The sequence below is a fragment of the Canis lupus genome, chromosome 13 (assembly GCF_048164855.1).
Source record: "Canis lupus baileyi chromosome 13, mCanLup2.hap1, whole genome shotgun sequence".
NCBI classification, from domain to species: Eukaryota; Metazoa; Chordata; class Mammalia; order Carnivora; family Canidae; genus Canis; species Canis lupus.
Window position 1 is genome coordinate 36,569,772 of NC_132850.1, and position 21,799 is coordinate 36,591,570.

Below are 21,799 nucleotides of genomic sequence, written 5' to 3' on the forward strand. Positions count from 1 at the left end.
AGAGAGACGGAAAATACATGTATGGATTCAAGAACCATACAGATTTGGAAAGATGAGATTTGGGTGATGAAGAACAGGAGGTGTCAGTTTTATCTTCCCTATACTTTATATGTCTATCAGTGCAGCCTAGCATTTTATTAGCTTTTCTGGATCAGTAGCATCACACTATGTGTTCATTTCTAAGTTGTCTTTGTATCTTCTTTCTTTTCAGCACAGCACCTGGCAGAGTAGGGGCTTAAAGTCTGACCTGCCCTGACAAAATGGATTCAATTTAACAAATACATATTGGGTAATTATTGGATGTAAGACACCACCTAGGCACTGTTAGGCATTGAGGGGTGCCTGGAATGAGGTGCTCAATCTGTTCTCAGGGCATTTTCAGTCTTATGATATTAATTATTTTGATAAATAATATTTACTGGGAACCTACTATCTGCCAAGTCTTAAATATCTCCTTTTAATAGGCAGTGTTTCTGGGATGCCTAGGTGACTCATTTGGTTGGGTATCTACCTTCAGCTCAGGTCATGATCCCAGGGTCTTGGGATGGAGCCGAGTCAGGCTCCCTACCCAGCAGGAAGTCTGCTTCTCCCTCTGTCCCCCACCCCCAGCGCTCGCGCGCGCGCGCGCGCGCGCGCGCGCTCTCTCTCTCTCTCTCTCAAATAAATAAAATCTTTTTAAAAAATAGGCAGTGTTGCTTCATGGTTTCAAAACAGTGTAGAGCCAGATGGTTAATGATGTTGAACTTGCCTCTCCTATTACCTAATTGTGTGAGCTTGGACAGATTTCTTAACCTTTCTGTGGCTTAGTTTCCTTGTCTTTTTTTTTTTTCCTAGATTTTATTTATTCATGAGAGACAGAGAGGCAGAGACAGAAGCAGGCTCCATGCAGGGAGCCCGACATGGGACTCGATCCCAGGTCTCCAGGATCATGCCCTGGGCTGAAGGCGGCGCTAAACTGCTGAGCCACCCAGGCTGCCCAGTTTCCTTGTCTTAAAATTGGCAATACAACAGCATCTACTTCACAGAGTTGTTGTAAGAATTAAATGAATTAATAATGTAAAGTGCTTTCAACAGAGCCAGGCACCTTGTAAGTTCTCAAGAAGTGTTGGCTTTTGTTATTAAGTCCTCACAATTGGACTCACATATGGACTCATATGGGTGCTATGAGTCCATTTTCCAGATGGGGAAACAGGCTGAGGAATGTTGGTTAATAGAATACATGCAGCCTAATGTAAAGTCAGGAAGGAAAAAAAACAAAGTTCAGTAAGGGAGTTCACCATCTAATAAAAGATTCAGAGTAGGTGATAGTATAAAAGGGGTGCTTTTGACTTAAGGAGGAAGCCTGCAGTCTAACAGATGGACAGGAGGAACAAAGCAACCAACCTAGTACAAACATCAGGAATAGAAGTTCCACTGCTTGGACACATGGAGGGCATTCCTCTCTTGAACAGCCTTTCACTCACCCTGGGCAGTCCAGCCGTCAGCTGTTCTCACTCCTTGGAGGAGCCTCAGGGGAGACCCGAACTGTCCACTGGTGCACTGCAATGGGAGTTATCTCCCTACAGGCCCAGTGTTTCTTTACACACTGGATCCTGGCAACAGGGGTCCCAGTCCATGCCCCCCTTTTATTCATTTTCCTGCTGGTACAGGTTGCTGAACCTTCTCATCAAGACACCCCTTTGGTGGGATGACAGATGTGCAAGAGGAGGATTGGTTTAAAAGATAATTAATGATTAAATAATGAAGTCTCTTTGAAGATAGTTTTTTTTGTTTTTGTTTTTGGCTTTTCTCTTTCAGAGGCTTTAGTTCTGAGGCAGACCGTATCCTTTCCCAAGGAATGGTGTATGATGCCCATGATGAAATTGCACAGGGGCAGTACTCAGACGTGAGGCTTAGTGTTTTGGGCTTCTGTGACGTTCCCAAAATATCATCAGCAGATGGTGTTGTATTCATTTGCTAGTTACCATCAGCAAAGAAGACAGGAAGAGGATGAGGATGACAGTCACTCCACAGCGGCAAGTGGGGGGAAATCCCCTCCTGTTTTATGAATATAATCCTCATCTTGGACATTTAATTTTATGTAACAAATAGTCAAGGGGACAATTTCCCAGTATAAGCTTAACTCTTAAGCAATAGTAAAGCCTGACCAAGGCACTAAACATTCCGGTTTTTACCCAGAAAGTGAAGATTTGAGATATACTTTTATTTCAATTTTAATATTGTTGACTTGTTGGGACGCCTGGGTGGCTCAGTGGTTGAGTGCCGGCCTTCGGCCCAGGGCATGATCCTGGAGTTTCAGGATAGAGTCCCACACTGGGCTCCCTGCATGGAGCCTGCTTCTCTCTCTGCCTATGTCTCTGCCTCGCTCTCTGTGTCTCTCATGAATAAATAAATAAAATCTTAAAAAAAAAAAAAAAGAATATACAACAAACAGAACCAATGAAATCTTTAAAAAAAATATTGTTGACTTGTAATTCTGTAAAATTACCTGTAAATTAGTCCTAAAGGAGATCTCAGAAATCATGTGGCCCAATCTTTTGCATCACCCACTATTCTTTTTTCATTTATAGGTTTTATTTTAAATTTAACATGATTTAATGACAGGGGAATTTAAAAATATTCACACGATTTTGCAAACAAAGAGTACAACATTTAGGTCCAATGTTGATGCAGGCAAAAGGGAAACAATGACATCTACATTAATGATGCAATATAGGACAGCAAATTACATATTAATGTTTTGAGTTCTTTCTTTTTTTTTTTTAATATTTTATTTATTTACCCATGAGAGACACAGAGAGAGAGAGGCAGAGACACAGGCAGAGGGAGTAGCAGGCTCCATGCAGGGTCTCCAGGATCACACCCTGGGCTGAAGGCGGTGCTAAACTGCTGAACCACCCAGGCCGCCCATGTTCTTTCTTTTTTTAAGAGATTTTATTTATTTATTTATTTATTTATTTATTTATTTATTTATTTATGAGAGACACAGAGAGAGGCAGAGACACAGGCAGAGGGAGAAGCAGGCTCCATGTAAGGAGCTCAATGTGGGACTCGAACCTGGGAATCCGGAACCACACCCTGAGCCGAAGGCAGACGCTCAACCGCTGAGCCACCCGGTTCCCTTGAGTTCTTTCTTTCTCTTTCTTTCTTTCTTTCAAGGTTTTATTTTTTTATTTATTCATGAGAGACACAGAGAGAGAGAGAGAGGCAGAGACACAGGCAGAGGGAGAAGCAGGCTCCATGCAGGGAGCCTGACGTGGGACTGGATCCCAGGTCTCCAGGATCACGCCCTGGGCTGAAGGCAGCACTAAACCGCTGAGCCACCCGGGCTGCCCAAGTTCTTTTTTATATATGACAGCTTTATTAAGATATAATTCACATGTCATACTATTCACGATTTAAAATGTACAATTCAGTGATTTCTAGTGTATTTGCAGAATTGGACAGTTATCACCACAATAAATTTTAGAATATTTTTATCACTCTCAAAAGAAAACCACATGCCCATTAGCAGTAACTCCCCATTCTTCCCTCCCCTAGTCTCCCTGGCAACCACTAATCTCCTTTCTATCTATATAGATTTGCCTATACAGGACATTTCATACAAATGAAATCATACAATATGTGGTCTTTGAGACTGGCTTCTTGCACTTAGCATAATGCATTCAAGGTTAATGCATATTGTACCACGTATCAGTCCTCCATTTTGCTTTATGGCTAAATAGTATTCCATTGTATCAATAGACTACATTTTATTTATCATTTATTTATCAATTGAGCTCTATTTTTGGGGATGTGTTAAGGGTGTTGCAATGAATGATTATAGGACCTCCCAAATGGAGTCTCAAATTTAGCTCAGACTTTAGGACATGAAATACTTTTTTTCACTGGGAATTTAAAATGCCTGTCATAAAAAGAAAAAGAGAAAACTAAGCAAACGTGTGATTGGATGTATGTGTGGGGATTTAAATCCACTATATTTTGAAGAATAAATAAAAATGTTCTTTGCTGTAGATACACTGATAGAAGGGGTATGAGGTTGAGAAGAGAATTTTAATTTCCGTGCAATACAATTTTTTTGTGATGTCCATGAATTACTTTTATGTACAAACAGTAATATACCCTCCCTCCTACATCATAGTGCACTTTCTTATTGAGAAGCTGTAAATAGTTAATTCTCTGGTTAGAGTTGCAGAAAGCTTCAGCAACCCTTAGTCAGAGACAGTATTTTCTGTTCGTTAAAGGAAAGTGAAGTCTCACACAGGAGTGAATTAATTAATAAGGATTTAACATTAATAAACAGTACTTAAGCAAAGATTTTGACTCAATTATCAGAATATTCATGCAACAAATGGGCATCTCAGGATAGTTTGGCGCTCTAGAGTCTGGAGCAGTAGGGTCCAGCCTGCAACTCAGGCCTAGTGCTGCCAGTTAGATGTTTAGATGTTTTCACCTTCTTAGTTATGTAAAACCAAACACTAATCCCACATGCCTCTGAACAAATGTCCTTTGCAGTTTTCTTTATATCAGTATATTGTAGAGGATTATTTGGAGTTTATCACCATAGACTATAGGCTTAGACCTTTTTCTTTTTTAAAATATTTTATTTATTTATTCATAGAAACAGAAAGAGAGAGAGAGGGAGGGGCAGAGACACAGGCAGAGGGAGAAGCAGGCTCCATGCAGGGAGCCTGACGTGAGATTCGATCCCTGGTCCCCAGGATCACACCCCAGGCTGCAGGCGGTGCTAAACCGCTGTGCCACCGGGGCTGCCCAGCTTAGACCTTTTTTTTTTTTTTTTTTTAATTTATTTATTTATGATAGTCACACAGAGAGAGAGAGAGAGGCAGAGACACAGGCAGAGGGAGAAGCAGGCTCCATGCACCGGGAGCCCAACGTGGGATTCGATTCTGGGTCTCCAAGATCGCGCCCTGGGCCAAAGGCAGGCGCCAAACCGCTGCGCCACCCAGGGATCCCCAGCTTAGACCTTTTTAAACAATTCTTTTTTATCTTCACAACTCTCCCGAGTGTCATTATATATTGATACCTAGATTAGGCTGACCCTATCAGACTATTAAGAAACAGATTCAGGAGCCAATACTAGGAAAAACTAGCTTCCATAAGGGAGTTATGCCTTAAAGGGTTTTTTTTTTTTTTTTTTTTTTTTGGTCTGGGTGAGTTACATATTATATCATAGGGTTATTTGTAAAAGACAAAATTAGAAAAGATATACTTCTACAATCTGAAAGGGATCAGAATCCACAGTTGTTACAATATATTATCTAGAATATCTAGCTTCAGTAAAAAATTATAAGACATGCAAAGAAATAGGAAAATGTGGCCTACACATAGGGAAAAAAGCAGGAAATAGAAGCTATCTTTAAGAGGTGCAGATGTTGGACTTACAAAGACTTTAAGTCAGCTAATATAAATATGTTTAAAAAAAACTAAAGGGAATAATTTTTAGTTGAAGAAAAATAGGATTATAATGACTCCTCATTAGGGAATAGAAACAAAAAGAAATTTAAAAAAAACAATGTGGATATTTTGGAATTAGAAAGTACAATAATGGAAATGAAAACTTCACTACCCTGTTTGAGTTGACAAAAGAATCGGTGAACTTGAAGATAGCTCAGTAGGGATTATCCAGTCTGCAGAACAGGAAGGAAAAAGAGTGAAGAGAAATAGAATTTCAGAGTCCTGGGGTGCCTGTGTGGCTCAGTTGGTTAAGCACCTGGGTCTTCATTTCGGTTCAGGTCATGATCTCAGGGTTGTAAGATTGAGCCCGTATTGGGCTCCACACTGGGCATGGAGTCTGCTTGGGGTTCTTTCTCTCTCCCCCGCCTCCTCTGTTCTCTCTCACTCCCTCTCAAAAAAAAAGAATTTTAGGGTGCTATGGGGCCCTATTAAAAACACTAACATATATGAAACAGGATTAAATATTTAAAGAAATAATGGCCCAAAGCTTCCCATGTTTGATGAAATACACTAATATATACATCCAAGAAACTGAACAATTCAAAGTTCAAAGAGATCCACACTTACATTGTAGTCAAACCATTAATAAGCCAATGACAAACAGAAAATCTTGAAAGCAGCAAGAGAGTAATTAGATAAATAATGAAATGCAGATGAGCCTACACATAGTAAGTGCTCAATAAATATTAGGTATTTATGAATTAAATCTTCAAGCTTAGAGGAGAATCCTTGTCTAAGAGTACATACAAGAATGAAAATGCTGATCCAGGGCAGCCCGGGCGGCTCAGCAGTTTAGTGCCGCCTTCAGCCCAGGGTGTGATCCTGGAGACCCGGGATCGAATCCCACGTCAGGCTCCCTGCATGGAGCCTGCTTCTCCCTCTGCCTGTGTCTCTGCCCCTCTCTCTCTCTCTCCTCTCTGTGTTTCTCATGAATAAATAAATAAAACTTTAAAAAAAAAAAAGAAAATGCTGATCCAACTTTAGCAAAACATGACTTCTAAGCTGTTTTCTCAATAGCAAGGATAATTATGTGATATTATCCACAGTCTAGGCAAACTTTAACCTACAGACCAAATTTGGCCTGCTGCCTGTTTTTGTAAAAATATTATTAGAACACAACCATGCCCACGTGTTTATGTGTTAGCTATGGCTGCTTTCATGCTACAGTGGCAGAGTTGAGTAGCTGCCATAGAGACTGTATGGCATGCAAAACCCAAAATATTTACTATCTAGCCCTTTATAGAAAAACTTTGCCAGTCCCTGGTCCAGGTACTATTCTCTCTTCCACTGACTATCACCACATCTTTGGAAATCCTCCTGCTGCCTTGCCCTTTCCCACTGGATCAGATCCTTACAGATTGCTGACCCAAATCAAGTTCTATCTACTTGACTGTTGATTGCCTACCTCACGTCCATTCCCTATCCCTCCCTCCCTTCCTTCCTTCCTTCCTTTTTTTTTTTTTTTAATTGCCCCTTGTTTGTTTAAGAGCCTTCCTCCCTTTTGAACAAATTCCTGTTCATTCAGCTCTTCACCCTTCACTGAGTCCATCCCCATTTACAGGGGTTAGATGCTGAGTATCCAAGCCCATAGGTACATGGCATTCCCTTGACATTGGGCCTATGACTAAATTGGTCTAAAGAGACTGAAAGGAAGGACATATATATATATATATATATATATATATATATATATATATATATAGTTTATTCTGGAAAAAAAGTTTTTAACTCCTAGACATAAAAAAGAGCATGTAGCCACTGTCACTAGTCGCCACAAAGGAGAACCACCTTGAAGGAAAGGATGCCAAGGATAGCTGAGTGGAGAGATGAAAAGAATCTGGATCTTTCATGAGACTCTTGGGTAGCTCAGTGGTTGAGCTGAGCCTTAGGCTCAGGGCATGATCCCGGATAGGGGGGATCGAGTCCTGCATCAGGCTCCCTGTGAGGAGCCTGCTTCTTCATCTTTTTGTGTCTCTGCCTCTCTCTGTGTGTCTCTCATGAATGAATGAATGAATGAATGAATGAATGAATAAATAAATAAATCTTAAAAAAAAAGAATCTGGATCCTTCATGACATGACCAAATCACAAATTATACTGTATCTAGAGTCTATCCTCTCTATAATTTGGAGTAGAATTTTCTATTATTTGCTATAGCAAAGGATCCTAACTCTACTTTCAGCAACAAAACAAACAAACAAACAAAAAACCTCTAACTGCTACAACCTTTTTGATTACAATTTCTATGACTGGTTTTTATAGAATTCCATCTATCCTAGCCTCCCCACTCCCCACCATCCATTCCCAATAGCTTGACACAAATATTCCCAAGAGTCTTATTCACTCACTATTCAATCATTCAACAAACATTTATTAAGCACTCACTATATACTAGGGACATAGTAAGTATTTGGGAACAACGGAGTGAACAAGATATAAGTGATCCCTCCCAACATGGAACTCAGATACTAGTCCATAGACCCAATAAATGAACATTTCATTTCAGATCATGATTAGTGCTAAGAAACAATAAAGTCATCACTAGAATAATGGAAAGGAGAGGCCTTCTTAAAATGGATGGTCAGAACAGGCTTCTTTTGGAAAACAGTCTGGAAGTTCCTTAAAAGTTTAAAAATTGAGTTACCATATAACTCAGCAATTTCATTCCTAGTTATCTATTGAAGAGCAATGAAAACATATGTCCACACAAAAACCTGTGAATGTTCACAGTAGCATTACTCATAGTAGCACCCAAAATGGAAGCAACACAAATATTTGCCAACTGATGAATGAAGAAATGAAAGGTAGTATATCTATACAATGGAATATTATTTGGCTGTCAAAAGGAATGAGGTTTGGCACATGCTGCAACATAGATGAACCTTAAAAGCCTAATGGTAAGTGAAGAAAGCCAGTCACAAAAGACCACATATTATATGATTCCATTTATATGAAATATCCAGAACAGACCAATCTATAGAGGCAGAAGGTAGACTAATAGCTGCCTAGAGTTAGAGGTGAGAGTGTTGAAGAGTGAGTGGATGCTAATTAGTATAAGGTTTCTTTTCAGGGTAATGAAAATGTTCTAACATTAGATAATGGTAATGGTTGCAAAACTCTGTAAATATACCTCCCAAAACCTGTAAATATACCTCCACAAAACCCATTGAATTGTGTGCTTTAAATGGGTGAGTTTTACAGAATGTAATTTTTCTCAATAAAGCTATCTAAACAAAAAGGAAAAAGAAAAGCTCTCTCCAGGGAGGTGACATTTAAACTGAGACCTGAAAGATAAGAAACCCGTCTTGCAAAGAGTTGGGATGAGAACTTTCAGTCCCAGGAAACAAAGGCTATGAAGACCACAAAGAGAGACAGAAATTTAGTAAACAAGGGGGTGAGTGGTAGGAGATGAGGTTGGAAAGAGGCTAGTACAGGAAAAAGGTCTTCTGAAAGTTTCAAAGTCACTAAGTTCCATTTTGATACAAACTCTCATTGGACAACAAAATCCACATGGAAGTCTTTATGAAATAGTTAATAGTGAAACCCCCGGATGAGGCAGCAGGTGAAGAGCTGTTAATTCCAAATGCTAGAGCTGCAAAACACCTTGTCATGAAGAAAAGAAGCATCAAGTTTCAAAAGGGAAAAGTATTTAAAGCATCATTAGCCTATACCTGGGGAATTCCATTAAATTACTTCCATCATTGTTTTAAATATCAATTTCTAGGAGATATTCACAGATATTCTAGTGAGTCCAAGAAGAATTCACATTTCCAGACAGTTAAGAATGTAGGGATCCTATAGAATACCAAACAGGGAAAGAAATCATTAACACAATATAAATTTCATAGTATCTGAACTTTGTGAGCAGTTATAGATAACATACTTGAGACCTGAAATAAAAGGGCATGACCAACCCAGGTTGAATCATCTACAGACTATAGCAAGGAATCAGAGGATGACACAGAATTCCAAGTGAGAATATAGGAACATCTGGACCAAAATCAGGAGAAAGAAGATAATCAATCGTTGCAAATTTTCATGAACATTCTTGAGAGGAGGGATTGGATGTTAACATACTAATACTGTTAAGTGATCATTTTATATATTCATGATTCTCAAATTCTACTACATGCAATTGATTAAAATAGAATCAGGGATGGAAAGATACAGAGAAAGAGAGAAGTCATAATTTAGATTCAAGTGTTGCCCTTGTGATCAATTCCAACAATGGCCACAATATTTTGCAGCTTCTTCCAAGAAAAGTATGTCTATTTCTTCACTCCTTGAATCTAGGTTTGGTCACATGACTTGCTTTAATCAAATGAGTCCTTAGCAAACATGATATTAGAGAAGACTTGAAAATTGTGTATGCACTGAGATTTATCTTTACTCTTACTGCTTTGGAACACAGCTACCTGTCAAGAAGCCTGAGCTTAGCCTGCTAGATACTGCTAGATACTTAGCCTGCTAGATACACAAAGCCCAATTTCTCTGTTGTTCCAACCTATTGCTAGATACATCTAACCGATGCTTATTACCAAATGATTATGTTTATGATTACTACTACTCTTTATTTTGTTTAAGAGAAGGATAGAGAGAAGGGGATTGGAGGAGCAGAGGAAGAGGGAGAGAGAAAATCTTAAGCAGACTCCACTCCCAGTGCAGAGCCCAATGTGGGGCTCGATCTCACAGCCTTGAGATCACGACCTGAACCAAAATCAGGAGTCGGAAGCTTAACCACTTGTACTACTACGGTGCCCCTGATTATTACTACTCTTATTATTACTCATATGTTGTGTTCTCAGCTTTCAATGTATTAAAGGTTGGAAAGAGGAAAAATAGCATTGGGGTTAGAGTCTGAAAACTGACTTCAATGTTTTTCTCTACCATGTAGCCTGGGAAACATTATCCACTTTCTCTGAGCTTCACTTTGCCTTAGCTAGGAATTACACCTAATCATGATAGTTCCTGGGAAAACGAGAAAACATGAAAAAGTGCCCTCAACATAAAGTGATATATATTAGCAGTCAATAAGGGTGAGATGTTTTAACTGAGCTCTCCAGAAACAATTTCCAAAGAATCTAACTTTAATGATCCCTGGAAAAACTGAGTGAAAATACATTTGTACTTCATGAAAGCAATTGTTACTTTTCCACTTTGTGGTGTCACAGAATAAAATGTTCATTTAAAATGCCATAAAACTAGGTAGTATTTATTAATCTTTCTTTTGAAACTGTTGAGCTACTAGGGCTGGGAGAGGGAAAGAGTTTTTTGAAAGTATGCACTTTCTCTGCCTTTGAAATGCTTCCAGATTCTGTCATCATCTTTTCATCTCAACATCAAAGTTGGGAAAGGCTCTACACATGGAGGGCAGGTATTTACATGCCACTCACCAAGGCACTTTGCTGCCCCATCTGTCTCTCTCTATTTGCATCTTGAGAATCAAGCATTAGTTTTTAAATTTATTTTTAGTTTTTTGTGGACCTATACTCTTTTTGCTGGTAAACTTCTGTCACATTCAACAGGTGATTTGGCTCATAACAGTTAGGAAAGGGGCTTCACCCAAAGCATGGTCATCATATGAAATGCTTAACATGCCAGAAACACATAAAAGCATATCTATGAAATGGTTTTAAAAAGGGACGAGGGGGATCTTGCTTTCTGGATGACCTAACCTTCAATTCCCATCACCTTGAAATCAAGAGAATTCAAAACACAAAAGATGGGAAAATAAGAGATTAGGGCTCATTCAGAAAAATTCAAATTCAGCAAATCTGGAGGATGAGTTTACTGACATGGTGCCTTAGTTCACTGAAAAGCTGTCATATGAATAGGCTACAATGTCAATCTCTTCCTAAAGCTTTGAAGGCTAGAAAATGTTTTTTAAGCCCATATTTTATGGTTTTCTTTTATTTGCTGCATATATATATTTAAGGTAACTTTGGTCAAAATTTTCCATCTGTGGTGCTTTAAATATGAATCACCAACTAAACTGAAATTAAGTACATGGACGGCGAGCAGGCAGAGGTATGAGGGTACGTAATATCTCAAATAAAGGTAAATATAAAGGAACAGTAATTATTGTGAGTTGCCATAGTGTACCTCCCAAATTCCTGGTCACCTTGAATCTCAGAATGTCATTTTATTTGGAAATAGGGCTTGCAGATATACTTAAGACTTCAAGATGATTTAGAATGGGTCCTAAATCCAATGGCTAGTGTCCTTGTAAGAAGAGGAGAGGTCACAGAGAAAAAAGCAATATGAAAATAAAGGTAGAGATTGGAGTGATCGTCTGCAAGCCAAGGAACACCAAGGATTGCCAGCAACCACCAGAAGCTAGGAGAACTACATAGCATGGATACTCTCTCGGAGCCTTCAGAAGGAATCAACCTTGCCAGTACCTTGATTTCTGACTGTTGTCCTCCTGAACTCCAGAGAATAACTTTTTATTACTTTAAGTCACCCAGTTTATGGCAATTTGTAATGGCAGCCCCAGACAACCAACAATAAATTAACACCTGCTGGAGGTGGTGGTCTTGAAAAAGACCTGCAGCTTCTGCCTCCTGCACTTGTTTGGCTGTGGACATTTTGACATTGTTACCTGACTCCTTTAGGCTACCTCTCTCCTTACTCTGACACCTAGTGGCATACCTTTCCCTCCTTTTCCTGATTTCCGAAATATGAGATAGGGAGGGATTCGAATTGGGGAAAGCTGCAGGTGGAAAGCAGGGGGAGCTTTGGATCAGGCACCGGTTAGGTTCAGGAATATCACTGGGATAAGAAGTTGAGATCAAGATCCTCATGGGCAATTTCCAAGGACAGATAGAAATTCCAGTATTATTAAGAACAGTATAGGTCTTCCAGGTCAGACTCCATTCTTAGTATTGTATCTCTACACTTAACCATCTCTGACTTTACAAAGAAATATTAGCTATGGCACATTTATGGCACATTTCCTAAAGCAGTATAGAGCCATAACACTTTAAAACACATAATTTCATAGTCCCTATGATGGCATCTCTCAGTGTTGTTCCTGCCTGTACACTGTCACATGTGCACACATTCTCAGCCTTGGTAGTCTCAAGACTCCCCACTCCACACACTCTCTGCCCCCTCTTCCTGCCACACAGCATCACCATTTCGTGAACTTTTCAAATCTTTATCTATTGACCTATTTCCATCTATCTATCCATCAATCCATCCAACCATCCATCCATCTATATATAAAAAAAAAGCCACTTTGAGTTATGACAGACATACAAAAGCTGTACATATTTAATGTATACAACTAAATGATTTGGGAGATAAGTATACATCCATGAAACCGTCACCACATTCTATGCCATAAACATATCCATCACATTCAAAACTTATCTCTGTCTTATCATCCCTATCTTAGGATGCCCTAAGAACTTACATAGTAATTTGTCTTATTTAGGTCTTCACAACCATACTATGGGATAGGCACAATGTATATACATAAATTTTAAAATAATATTTATTTTTTATGATTATAAAAGCAATAACGCATATATATTTCTTGCTAAATGACTATAAATATTGTGTATAGATTGCCATGTTTTTATGGTACAATATGTAAATGTATATACATACACACACACACACACACATATATACATTCTAAGTATTTACACTGTTCATGTACTAATCACCCTTAATGGGAATGTTATGTAATGTAGTGGGAGAAATTTGCACTGTACCCTCTCCCCAGTCTTTCCTCCTTACCCATGGCCTTCTCCTACTCACGTAGATCTTGAACATCACCTGTGGTTTCAGGAAAGTGTTGTGAAAATAAAAGTGTCAAATTCTTGGCTTTTGGAGTAAAAAAGCTGAACTCTAGACACATGGCAAAAGGGATATGGGAGACTGCAATCTGTCAGGAGCAGATTTTCCCACCCCGAAGGAGTGGGCATGGAAAGGAATGTCAGAGGTAAGAGAGTTCAGCAGTAGAGACCTTTAGAGAAAAAGCTCTGTGCCATCCTCCTGAAGCCAAGTTGCAGGATGGGGTGGGGGTAAGGGGAGCTCAGTAGAGGCCCCAGGTGAATTTGAGGTATCTGAAAGTCTGGGTAGGTGGTGAGCCTTGGAACTGACCTCAGGCTCAACATAATTCAAGAGTAAGAGAATAGATACTGCATGGGGCTCTACATGGATGGGAGTAGGACAGTCTCAATTTTCCCATGTTCAGCATAAGACAGAGCCAGACAAATGTTTCCTGTGTGCTGAGAAGGATGTGAAAGCATCTGAGAAAGAGTTTGGTCTTGAAAGACCTTATAACTAGAGTCAGAGGGATGCACCCATGAGCTTCAGAGACCAATCACTGCAGACCATTTGGAATGAAGATGTTTAAGAACAAAACAGTTCCCCAACCACTAATGTCTTCTCATTTCATCAGCTCCTTGGAACTGAAATAAACTCTTAGGGCATGGATACCAGCATTTTAAGTTTCTGCCTAGAAATATACCTAGAAATTAAATTGAGGGTTTAAAAAATGAAGTTGTATTTCCTGCTTATTTGAACATGTGGACTAAAATTTGTATCCATGATAAGAAGACCTTATTCCTCAGCCAGTAGATTTTTGGGTTGGCCTCTCCACTCACAGGAAATTATGAAGATTCCATCTCCCTTCCCTTGGTTAGAATAAATTCATCTTTGTCTTCTCATCGGGTTGATATTTTGGTGACATTTTCTGGGAGCCAGCATTCCAGAGATCATGGTTTAATTTGGATTTGTTAAATATGCTCATACTTTTGGTTTTTCCCTCGGTCTAGACCACTTTCCCTATTGACAGCATGGTATGCCCCACATTACCATAGGTTTCTGCTCAAATGGCTCTTTATCAAAGAGTTCTTCTTTAGCCATCAGTACAAAATAGCAACTTCCTATTCCCACGAATCTACTTCCCCTTATCCAGCTTAATAATTGATTTTTTAAAAGTCCTCTTTATCACCTGATATGGTGTATATTTGTTTGTTTTTACTGTCTGCCTTCACTAAAATGTAAGCTATATAAGGACAGGACTTTGTTTTAGTCTCTGCTACATCCCTTGTGCTTAAATAGTGCTCACACCAGTAGGTCCTCTGCAAATGTTTGTTGAATCAATGAATATAAATAGTTTCTACAGATACCTTTTTGTTTCAACTTTATGCATTTATTTCCCTTTCTAAATATTGCTTTTCAGTGTTCCTGTAACACATCTCCTGACAAACAGGACCTTTGTATTATTCTCTGAGTGTCTGACATGTGATAGATGGTCAATAAATATTTACTAAAGGAATGAAGGATGGGACACCTGGGTGGCTCAGCAGTTTAGTGCCTGCTTTCAGCCCAGAGCATGATCCTGGAGTCCTGGGATCGAGTCCCACATCAGGCTCCCTGCATGGAGCCTGCTTCTCCCTCTGCCTATGTCTTTGCCTCTCTCAATCTGTGTGTCTCATGAATAAATAAATAAAATCTTAAAAAAAAAAGGAATGAAGGAAAGGAGAAATACACAAATGAATGAATGAGACGTATGGTAGCAATGGTGTGGCAATAAAAATAACCTCACTCCTTCTTTGATCCCTCTTCTATCTCCTCATGCCTACTCCCAGGATGACTTATCCAGATTGTTAGCTAAGTGCCTGAATATACAAATGTTAATTGGTTGGGCATATAGCTATAAAGACCTGAACTTCTCTTTCATTAAGAAAATGGATGGATTTGGAGGGTGGGGAATGAAAGGAAAGAGGGGCTCCTAAAATAGGATAAGAAGAAAAGAGGATCTTGGAGAGGAAAATGAAGAATTGGACAACATGTTGGATAGATGAACCACTTTTAAGAACATATTCCTACAGGAGCACCTGGGTGGCTCAGTCAGTTAAGCATCCGACTCTTGATTTCAGCTAAGGTCATGATTTCAGGATGGTGGGATGGAGCCCTGCATCAGGCTCTACACTCAGTTCAGTACGGAGTCTGCTTGTCCCTCTCTCTCTACTCCTCCACCCACTTGTATGCTCTCTCTCTCTCTCAAATAAATAAATGAAATCTTTATTAAAAAGGAACACATTCCTACATTTTACACTTCATTTGAGATGTTTGATGCACTAAGCAGTAAGCTACCTGTGACCCAAATTACCAACAAATTCAGCCATCCTCACAGAGGCCTCCATTGAGTGGTATTTATGGAAAATTTTAAAAAAAAGCGATTTAAAAAAATTGGTTCACATCAAAAGAAAGTCAAAATAAACTCACAGTTACAAGAGAGTGGAGAACAAGATTCAGAGGAGACAGAGTATCAAAGTCAGAGGAGACACCAGATCATAACCCTTAAGAATTCTGCAGCATTCTTGGGGGGGATGTAACTTTTTTTTTAAGGTTCAGTGAGTCCTTCTTTTTTTTTTTTTTTTAAAGACTTTATTTATTTACTCATAGAGACACAGAGAGAGAATGAGAGGCGGAGACAGCAGGCAGAGGGAGAAGCAGGCTCCACCCAGAGAGCCCGACGTGGGACTCAAGTCAGGGTCTCCAGGATCACACCCTGGGCTGCAGGGGGCGCTAAACCGCTGCGCCACCGGAGCTGCCTTTTTTTTTTTTTTTTTTTTTTTAAGATTTTATTTATTTATTCATGAGACACACACACACACAGAGACACAGGTAGAGGGAGAAGCAGGCTCCACCCAGGGAGCCTGATGTGGGACTCGATCCCAGGTCTCCAGGATCAGGCCCTGGGCTGAAGGCAGTGCTAAACCGCTGAGCCACCTGGGTTGCCCTGGATGTGACCTTCTAAGGGCATGGGATGGTGTGCTGCCAGCGTGATCACATTCTTAAGGGGACAGAGAGGCCCAGCTGATACCTGGCTCACCTAAATAAATCTCCCTCTTTCACTTCCCAGCAGTTTGCATTCTTGGGGCCTTCCCTTCATTCAGGTCCCTCTGCTCTTGAGAGCCACAGCATCACTCCACAGATGGCACAATTGGACTCTTTCGGCCTGTTACAACTTGTCAGTCTGTATCTAGAGCTGCTGTGAACACATGCGTATGTTTCATTTTCCTTATCTGTTTTCCCAGTGAGGTTGATCATGTGAAAGATCACTTTCCTGTCCTTCCCCTCTGTTGGGATTTAGCTCTTGCTCCACCCCTCGGCCTACCCACAGATTCTAGTTTGTCTGGCATCTCACATACCCATTAGGAAAAGAAATGTTACCACATCCAAAAGGCGTGAAGGTTCCAAGGATAACTTGATTTGGCAAATCACTGAATATGTTGGTGTATGTGCCACCCCCAGGGAGGGCAGAGTAACTTTGGCAGATAGCTAGACGGCCAGAAGGATAGATAAAATACAGGTTAAGGAACTCATACTGATAAAAAAAAAAACAATGATGGTAATACTTATTCTTATTTGGAATGATGTTAACCCACATCCAATTTAATTTTTTTTAAAGATTTATTTATTTATGATAGACATAGAGAGAGAGAGGCAGAGACACAGAGAAGGGAGAAGCAGGCTTCATGCCGGGAGCCCGACGTGGGACTCAATCCCGGGACTCCAGGATCGCGCCCTGGGCCAAAGGCAGGCGCTAAACCGCTGAGCCACCCAGGGATCCCCTCCAATTTAATTTTTAAAAAATATTTTATATATTTATTTGACATAGAGAGCGCTAGCAGGGGGAGGGGCAGAGAGAGAGGGAGAAGCAGGCTCCCCGCTGAGCAGGGAGCCTGAGGTGGGGCTCATTCCCAAGACCCTGGGATCATGACTTGAGCCAAAGGCAGACACTTAACCAACTGAGCCACCCAGGGACACCAATTTGATTTTTTAAATCAGCTCTTTACAGATAAGCTAACAAGAAGTCCAAAGAGGGTGACTCACTTTCCCATAGTCACTGAGGATAATAATGGTAGTGCCAGGTCAGCAGCCAGGTTCCCTGACTCCCACTTGCATGTTCTTCCCATTTGTCTACATTATTTGCACCCTCAAATAATTTATTTATTTATTTACTTATTTATTTATTTGTTTCAGGTGTAGAATTTAGTAATTCAACATGTACATACAATACCCAGTGCTCATCAGAAGTGCCCTCTTTAATCCCCATCACCTATTTAGCCCATCCCACCCTCCTCCCCACACCCACCACCCCTCCGATAACCATCAGTTCTTGGCACCCTCATTTTAGCCCCCAATTCTTTGAAACTAGTCTTGTGAATACTAACAAGGAAGTCTGGTCAGACTGGTCCTTTTAGTGGAAAAGTGACTGGAAACCAAAGTTGCCCATCGATATCCACTATGGCCCTACAGCACACAGCAGGAGGATTGTGTCTCCCTGCCAACATCTAAGGACACATAAGAGCAAAGGAGGGCTGAGGGACTATTATGGATATGTAAACAAGTTCACAAAACCTAGCTGTACCAACCTTTTGAGATCTTTTTCATTTTGGATTTGTAGGAAATCTCTTTTCTCTAGGGAAGAGAGAAAATCTCTTTTGTCTCTAGGGTAGATCCTCCTGATGCTAAATCCCCATGTGGTTCTCTGTACTAATCAGTAAAGTGAAGGAGAACTCATTTTCTCAGAACCATGTGAGTGAGCCCTTAGGTGCTTCACAGAAATACCAGCTACAACCAGAGGTTCCCTTAAATAGAACTAAGGCTAGCAAACTGGAGAACTTGCCCCAGCCTCTTTCTTGATTTGACTTCTCTTGTCCCCAGCGGGAGAGAATGTGGACCCTTGGGAGAAAAAGACTGAATAAACCATAAGGAACCTGACTTCCTTTTCCAATGTGATTTTCTGCTGAGACAGAAATACCCTACCCATCACTCCCTTCCATCATGCCTGGCTCGCTCCCTCCATCCTCTTTTCCCCTTGGAATGTCAAAAGGATATTAGGTCAGAGAGGAGCCATCTACCAGCGCATAATGGAACTTCTTCATCTCTGGGTCAGCCTCTTTGACCGTTGGCATCTTGGGCTTTCTCTTCAGCAGCTCTAGCCAGAAACATTGAGAAACTTTGGAACTGTGGTTCACGTTTATCATATCTTTTGGATCATTATAGTGGCATAGGATGAGTTGTTTGTTGAATCCTTCTTTTTTAAGCTTTGCTTCCTCTGCTTTTCTGTTCAAGAGAAAACAATTCAATGGGGCACCTGGGTGGCTCAGTTGGCTGAGCATCTGACTCTTGATTTTGATTCAGGTCATGATCTCAGGGTCCTGAGATAAAGCCCCATGGTAAGCTCCACACTCAGCAGGGAGTTTGCTCCTCTATCTTTCTCTCTCTCTCTCTCTCTCTCTCTCTCTCCCCCTTCTGTCTCTCTCTCCCCTTCTGCCCCTCTCCCTGCTCTCACACTCTTTCGCTCAAATAAATAATAAACCTAAAAAGAAAAGAAAAATTCAAGAACTAGCTATTTCCTGATCTTATCAAGGGCTGGAGGGTGCGTAAATGGCTGTGACTTTACTACTGTCAATCTAGTAGGCTTCCTTAGATCTGGACAGCTGGATTTGGAAATCCTCAGTCAAATGTTTATTGAGTGTCTACCATTTTTATTATATTTTTTATTTTTTAAAAGATTTTATTTATTTATTCACGAGAGACACACACAGAGAGAGGCAGAGACATAGGCAGAGGGAGGAGAAGCAGGCTTCATGCAGAGAGCCCGATGCGGGACTCAATCCCGAGACTGCGGGATCACGCCCTTGACCAAAGGCAGATGCTAAACCGCTAAATGGCTGAGCCACTCAGGTGTCCCGTGTGCCTACCATTTTTAAACAGTTCTTGAGGATCTGCTGTGTATGAAACACTGTACTAGAGGCTGCAGCAAATGCAGGACTAGTAAGTAGCCCCATAGGAACAGCACAATACAGGACAGGCTTTGGACAAGACCTGAGGTAAACACTGGTGCTACCTCTTGGAAGTATAAAAAGTATACAAAATACTAAATTCCTCTGAGTCGTGTTGTTTTTCTTCTGCAAAATGGGAATAACAATACCTCACAGAAATGTAGGGAATCTCTGGTTAATTGATGCACACAGACCTCTAGGCATAGATCCCAGTATTTAGCATGCCTTCTAAATATACTAGCTGTTTCTTTTTTACAATTTGGTGAAGAACATATACATATATGTTTATTAATAATAAGGTGGTAGAAAGAAAGGATAGGTAAATATGAAACTATCTATGTTCTACATTTCAGACAGAGACCCTGAAATTAAGGTAGCTCCCTTGGAACATTCATTAAACCATTCGTAAATATTCACTAGGTATCTTCCATGGGCAAAATTCATACATTCCTAGAGATAGGTGCTATCTATACTCATTCTAGAGAGTGCCTGAGTTTTGTATCTACACGATAAAGCCAGGATGCGATGTCATTCATATCAACTCCAAATTCTCTACTCTCTTCACTTCATGAGACTGCTCCTCATATTCCTACTGTCAGGGGCTATAGGAGCTGTGGCCATAGTATAAAATGCAGATTCACATTTTCTGTATCTGAGGGTCAGCCAATGAAGCAGACCTTCCTACTTCTTACCCAGTTTCCTGCCCTCAACACATATGCACACACAGGTATGCACACACATATATACTCACATGCGTGCACACACACACACACACACGTGTGTTCATACACTCGTGCATCCAAGCATGCCAAGTAGAAGCTGTTGGCAACATGGCATTAGAAGAAGACTCCAGGGCAGCCCAGGTAGCTCAGCAGTTTAATGCCACCTTCAGCCCAAGGCATGATCCTGGAGACCCAGGATCAAGTCCCACATCCGGCTCCCTGCATGGAGCCTGCCTTCTCCCTCTGCCTCTGTCTCCTCCTCTCTCTCTCCCTGTGTCTCTCATGAGTAAATAAATAAAATCTTAAAAAAAAAAAAAAAAGAAGACTCCGGAATCAGGATGGGAAAGCAGAGGTCATATACTAAAGACATCCTTGGCTGTCTTGGAGCCCAACATCACCTGTTTAACAGCCAGAGACTGGCTTTGCGTCTACTCTTTGGTCCCAGCTACTCAGGGCATGATTCTGGAGTCCCGGGATCGAGTCCCACCTCAGACCCCTTGCATGGCCTGCTTTTCTCCCTCTGCCTATGTCTCTACCCCTCTCTGTGTCTCTCATGAATAAATAAATAAAATCTTAAAAAAAAGAAAGAATGTGGGGATGGAATTGGGCAGATCCATGACCAACACTTGAGAATAATCAGAAATGTCAGGACTCTAACTAGGAGAAGTGGGAGCTACCTTCTCAGAGAAGAGTTAGCAGTTTGGGCATTTCTAACATGGGTAGAGAGTGGAATGCAAAACAAACAAACCTCAGAAACAGGATAAAAAGAATATCTAAGGTGGCCCTCAGCAAGTCCCTTCAGATTCAGAGCATATTCAAACAGGAATCCTCAGTGGTTTTCATTTTAGGGTGCACTTGAAAATTCCTAAAATTGAGCTGGCATCTCTCAATAAGGGTCTTGGAGTGTTTGGAAAAATTAGTCTGTGCGTATGTGTGGGTGTATGTATGCATACTTGTGCATTTATTGGTTGAGTGTAGAATTTGGGGTATGAGAAGAGCTATGCTGAAAGGAAAATTTTTATTTATTTATTTATTTATTTATTTACTTACTTATTTACTTATTTACTTATTTTTAAAGATTTTATTTATTTATTCATGAGATACACAGAGAAAGGGAGAGAGAGGCAGAGACACAGGCAGAGGGAGAAGCAGGCTCCATGAGGGGGAGCCGGACGTGGGACTCTATCCTCGTTCTCCAGGATCTCGTCCTAGGCTGAAGGCAAGCGCCAAACCTCTGAGCTACCCAGGGATCCCCTAAAAGGAAATTTTTTAAGGGATTAAAAATAAGTAATTGGATGGGGCACCTAACTGTTCAGTCAGTAGAGCATGTGACTCTTGATCTCAGGGTCATGAATTCAAGCCCCACTTTTTAAATTTTCTTTTAAAAAAATAAGCAATTGGACAAAACTGGAAGTAAGACAATTTCAGATTACAAGTTACATTACAAAATACCATTGACATTTTTTCACAGAGTTAGAACAAATAATCCTAAAATATGCATGGAACCAGAAAAGATCCTGAGTAGCCAGAGAAATGTTGAAAAAGAAAACCAAAGCTGATAGCATCACAATGCCAGACTTCAAGCTATATTACAAATTTATAATATCACCATCAAGACAGTATGGTACTGGCACAAAAACAGACACATAGATTAATGGAAGAGAAGAGAGAACCCAGATTCTATGGTCAACTAATCTTGACAAAGCAGGAAAGAATTTCCAAAGGAAAAAAAACAATCTCATAAACAAATGGTGCTGGGAAAATTGGACAGCCATATGTA

General features: G+C 40.4%; 1 protein-coding gene across 22 annotated transcripts in view; it reads right to left on the minus strand.

Annotated features, from left to right (window-relative positions):
* Positions 1-21,799, minus strand: part of LOC140602893 (uncharacterized protein C3orf20 homolog) — a 125,925-nt gene that overhangs the window by 60,848 nt on the left and 43,278 nt on the right. For 19 of the 22 annotated variants that reach the window (XR_012005860.1, XR_012005861.1, XR_012005871.1 and 16 more), the window contains 2 exons: positions 18,348-18,575; positions 16,655-16,804 (listed from right to left, as the gene is read on the minus strand). The exons of 2 other annotated variants lie outside the window; for them this stretch is intronic. Coding sequence is in view for 5 of the 20 variants with exons in the window: in XM_072773136.1 (XP_072629237.1) it covers positions 16,655-16,804; positions 18,348-18,575 (378 nt within the window). In the remaining 15 variants the exon portion in view is untranslated. Of the gene's footprint in view, positions 1-16,654; positions 16,805-17,881; positions 18,576-21,799 lie in introns of all 22 variants that reach the window. One more of the 22 variants, XR_012005874.1, reaches the window with a different exon arrangement.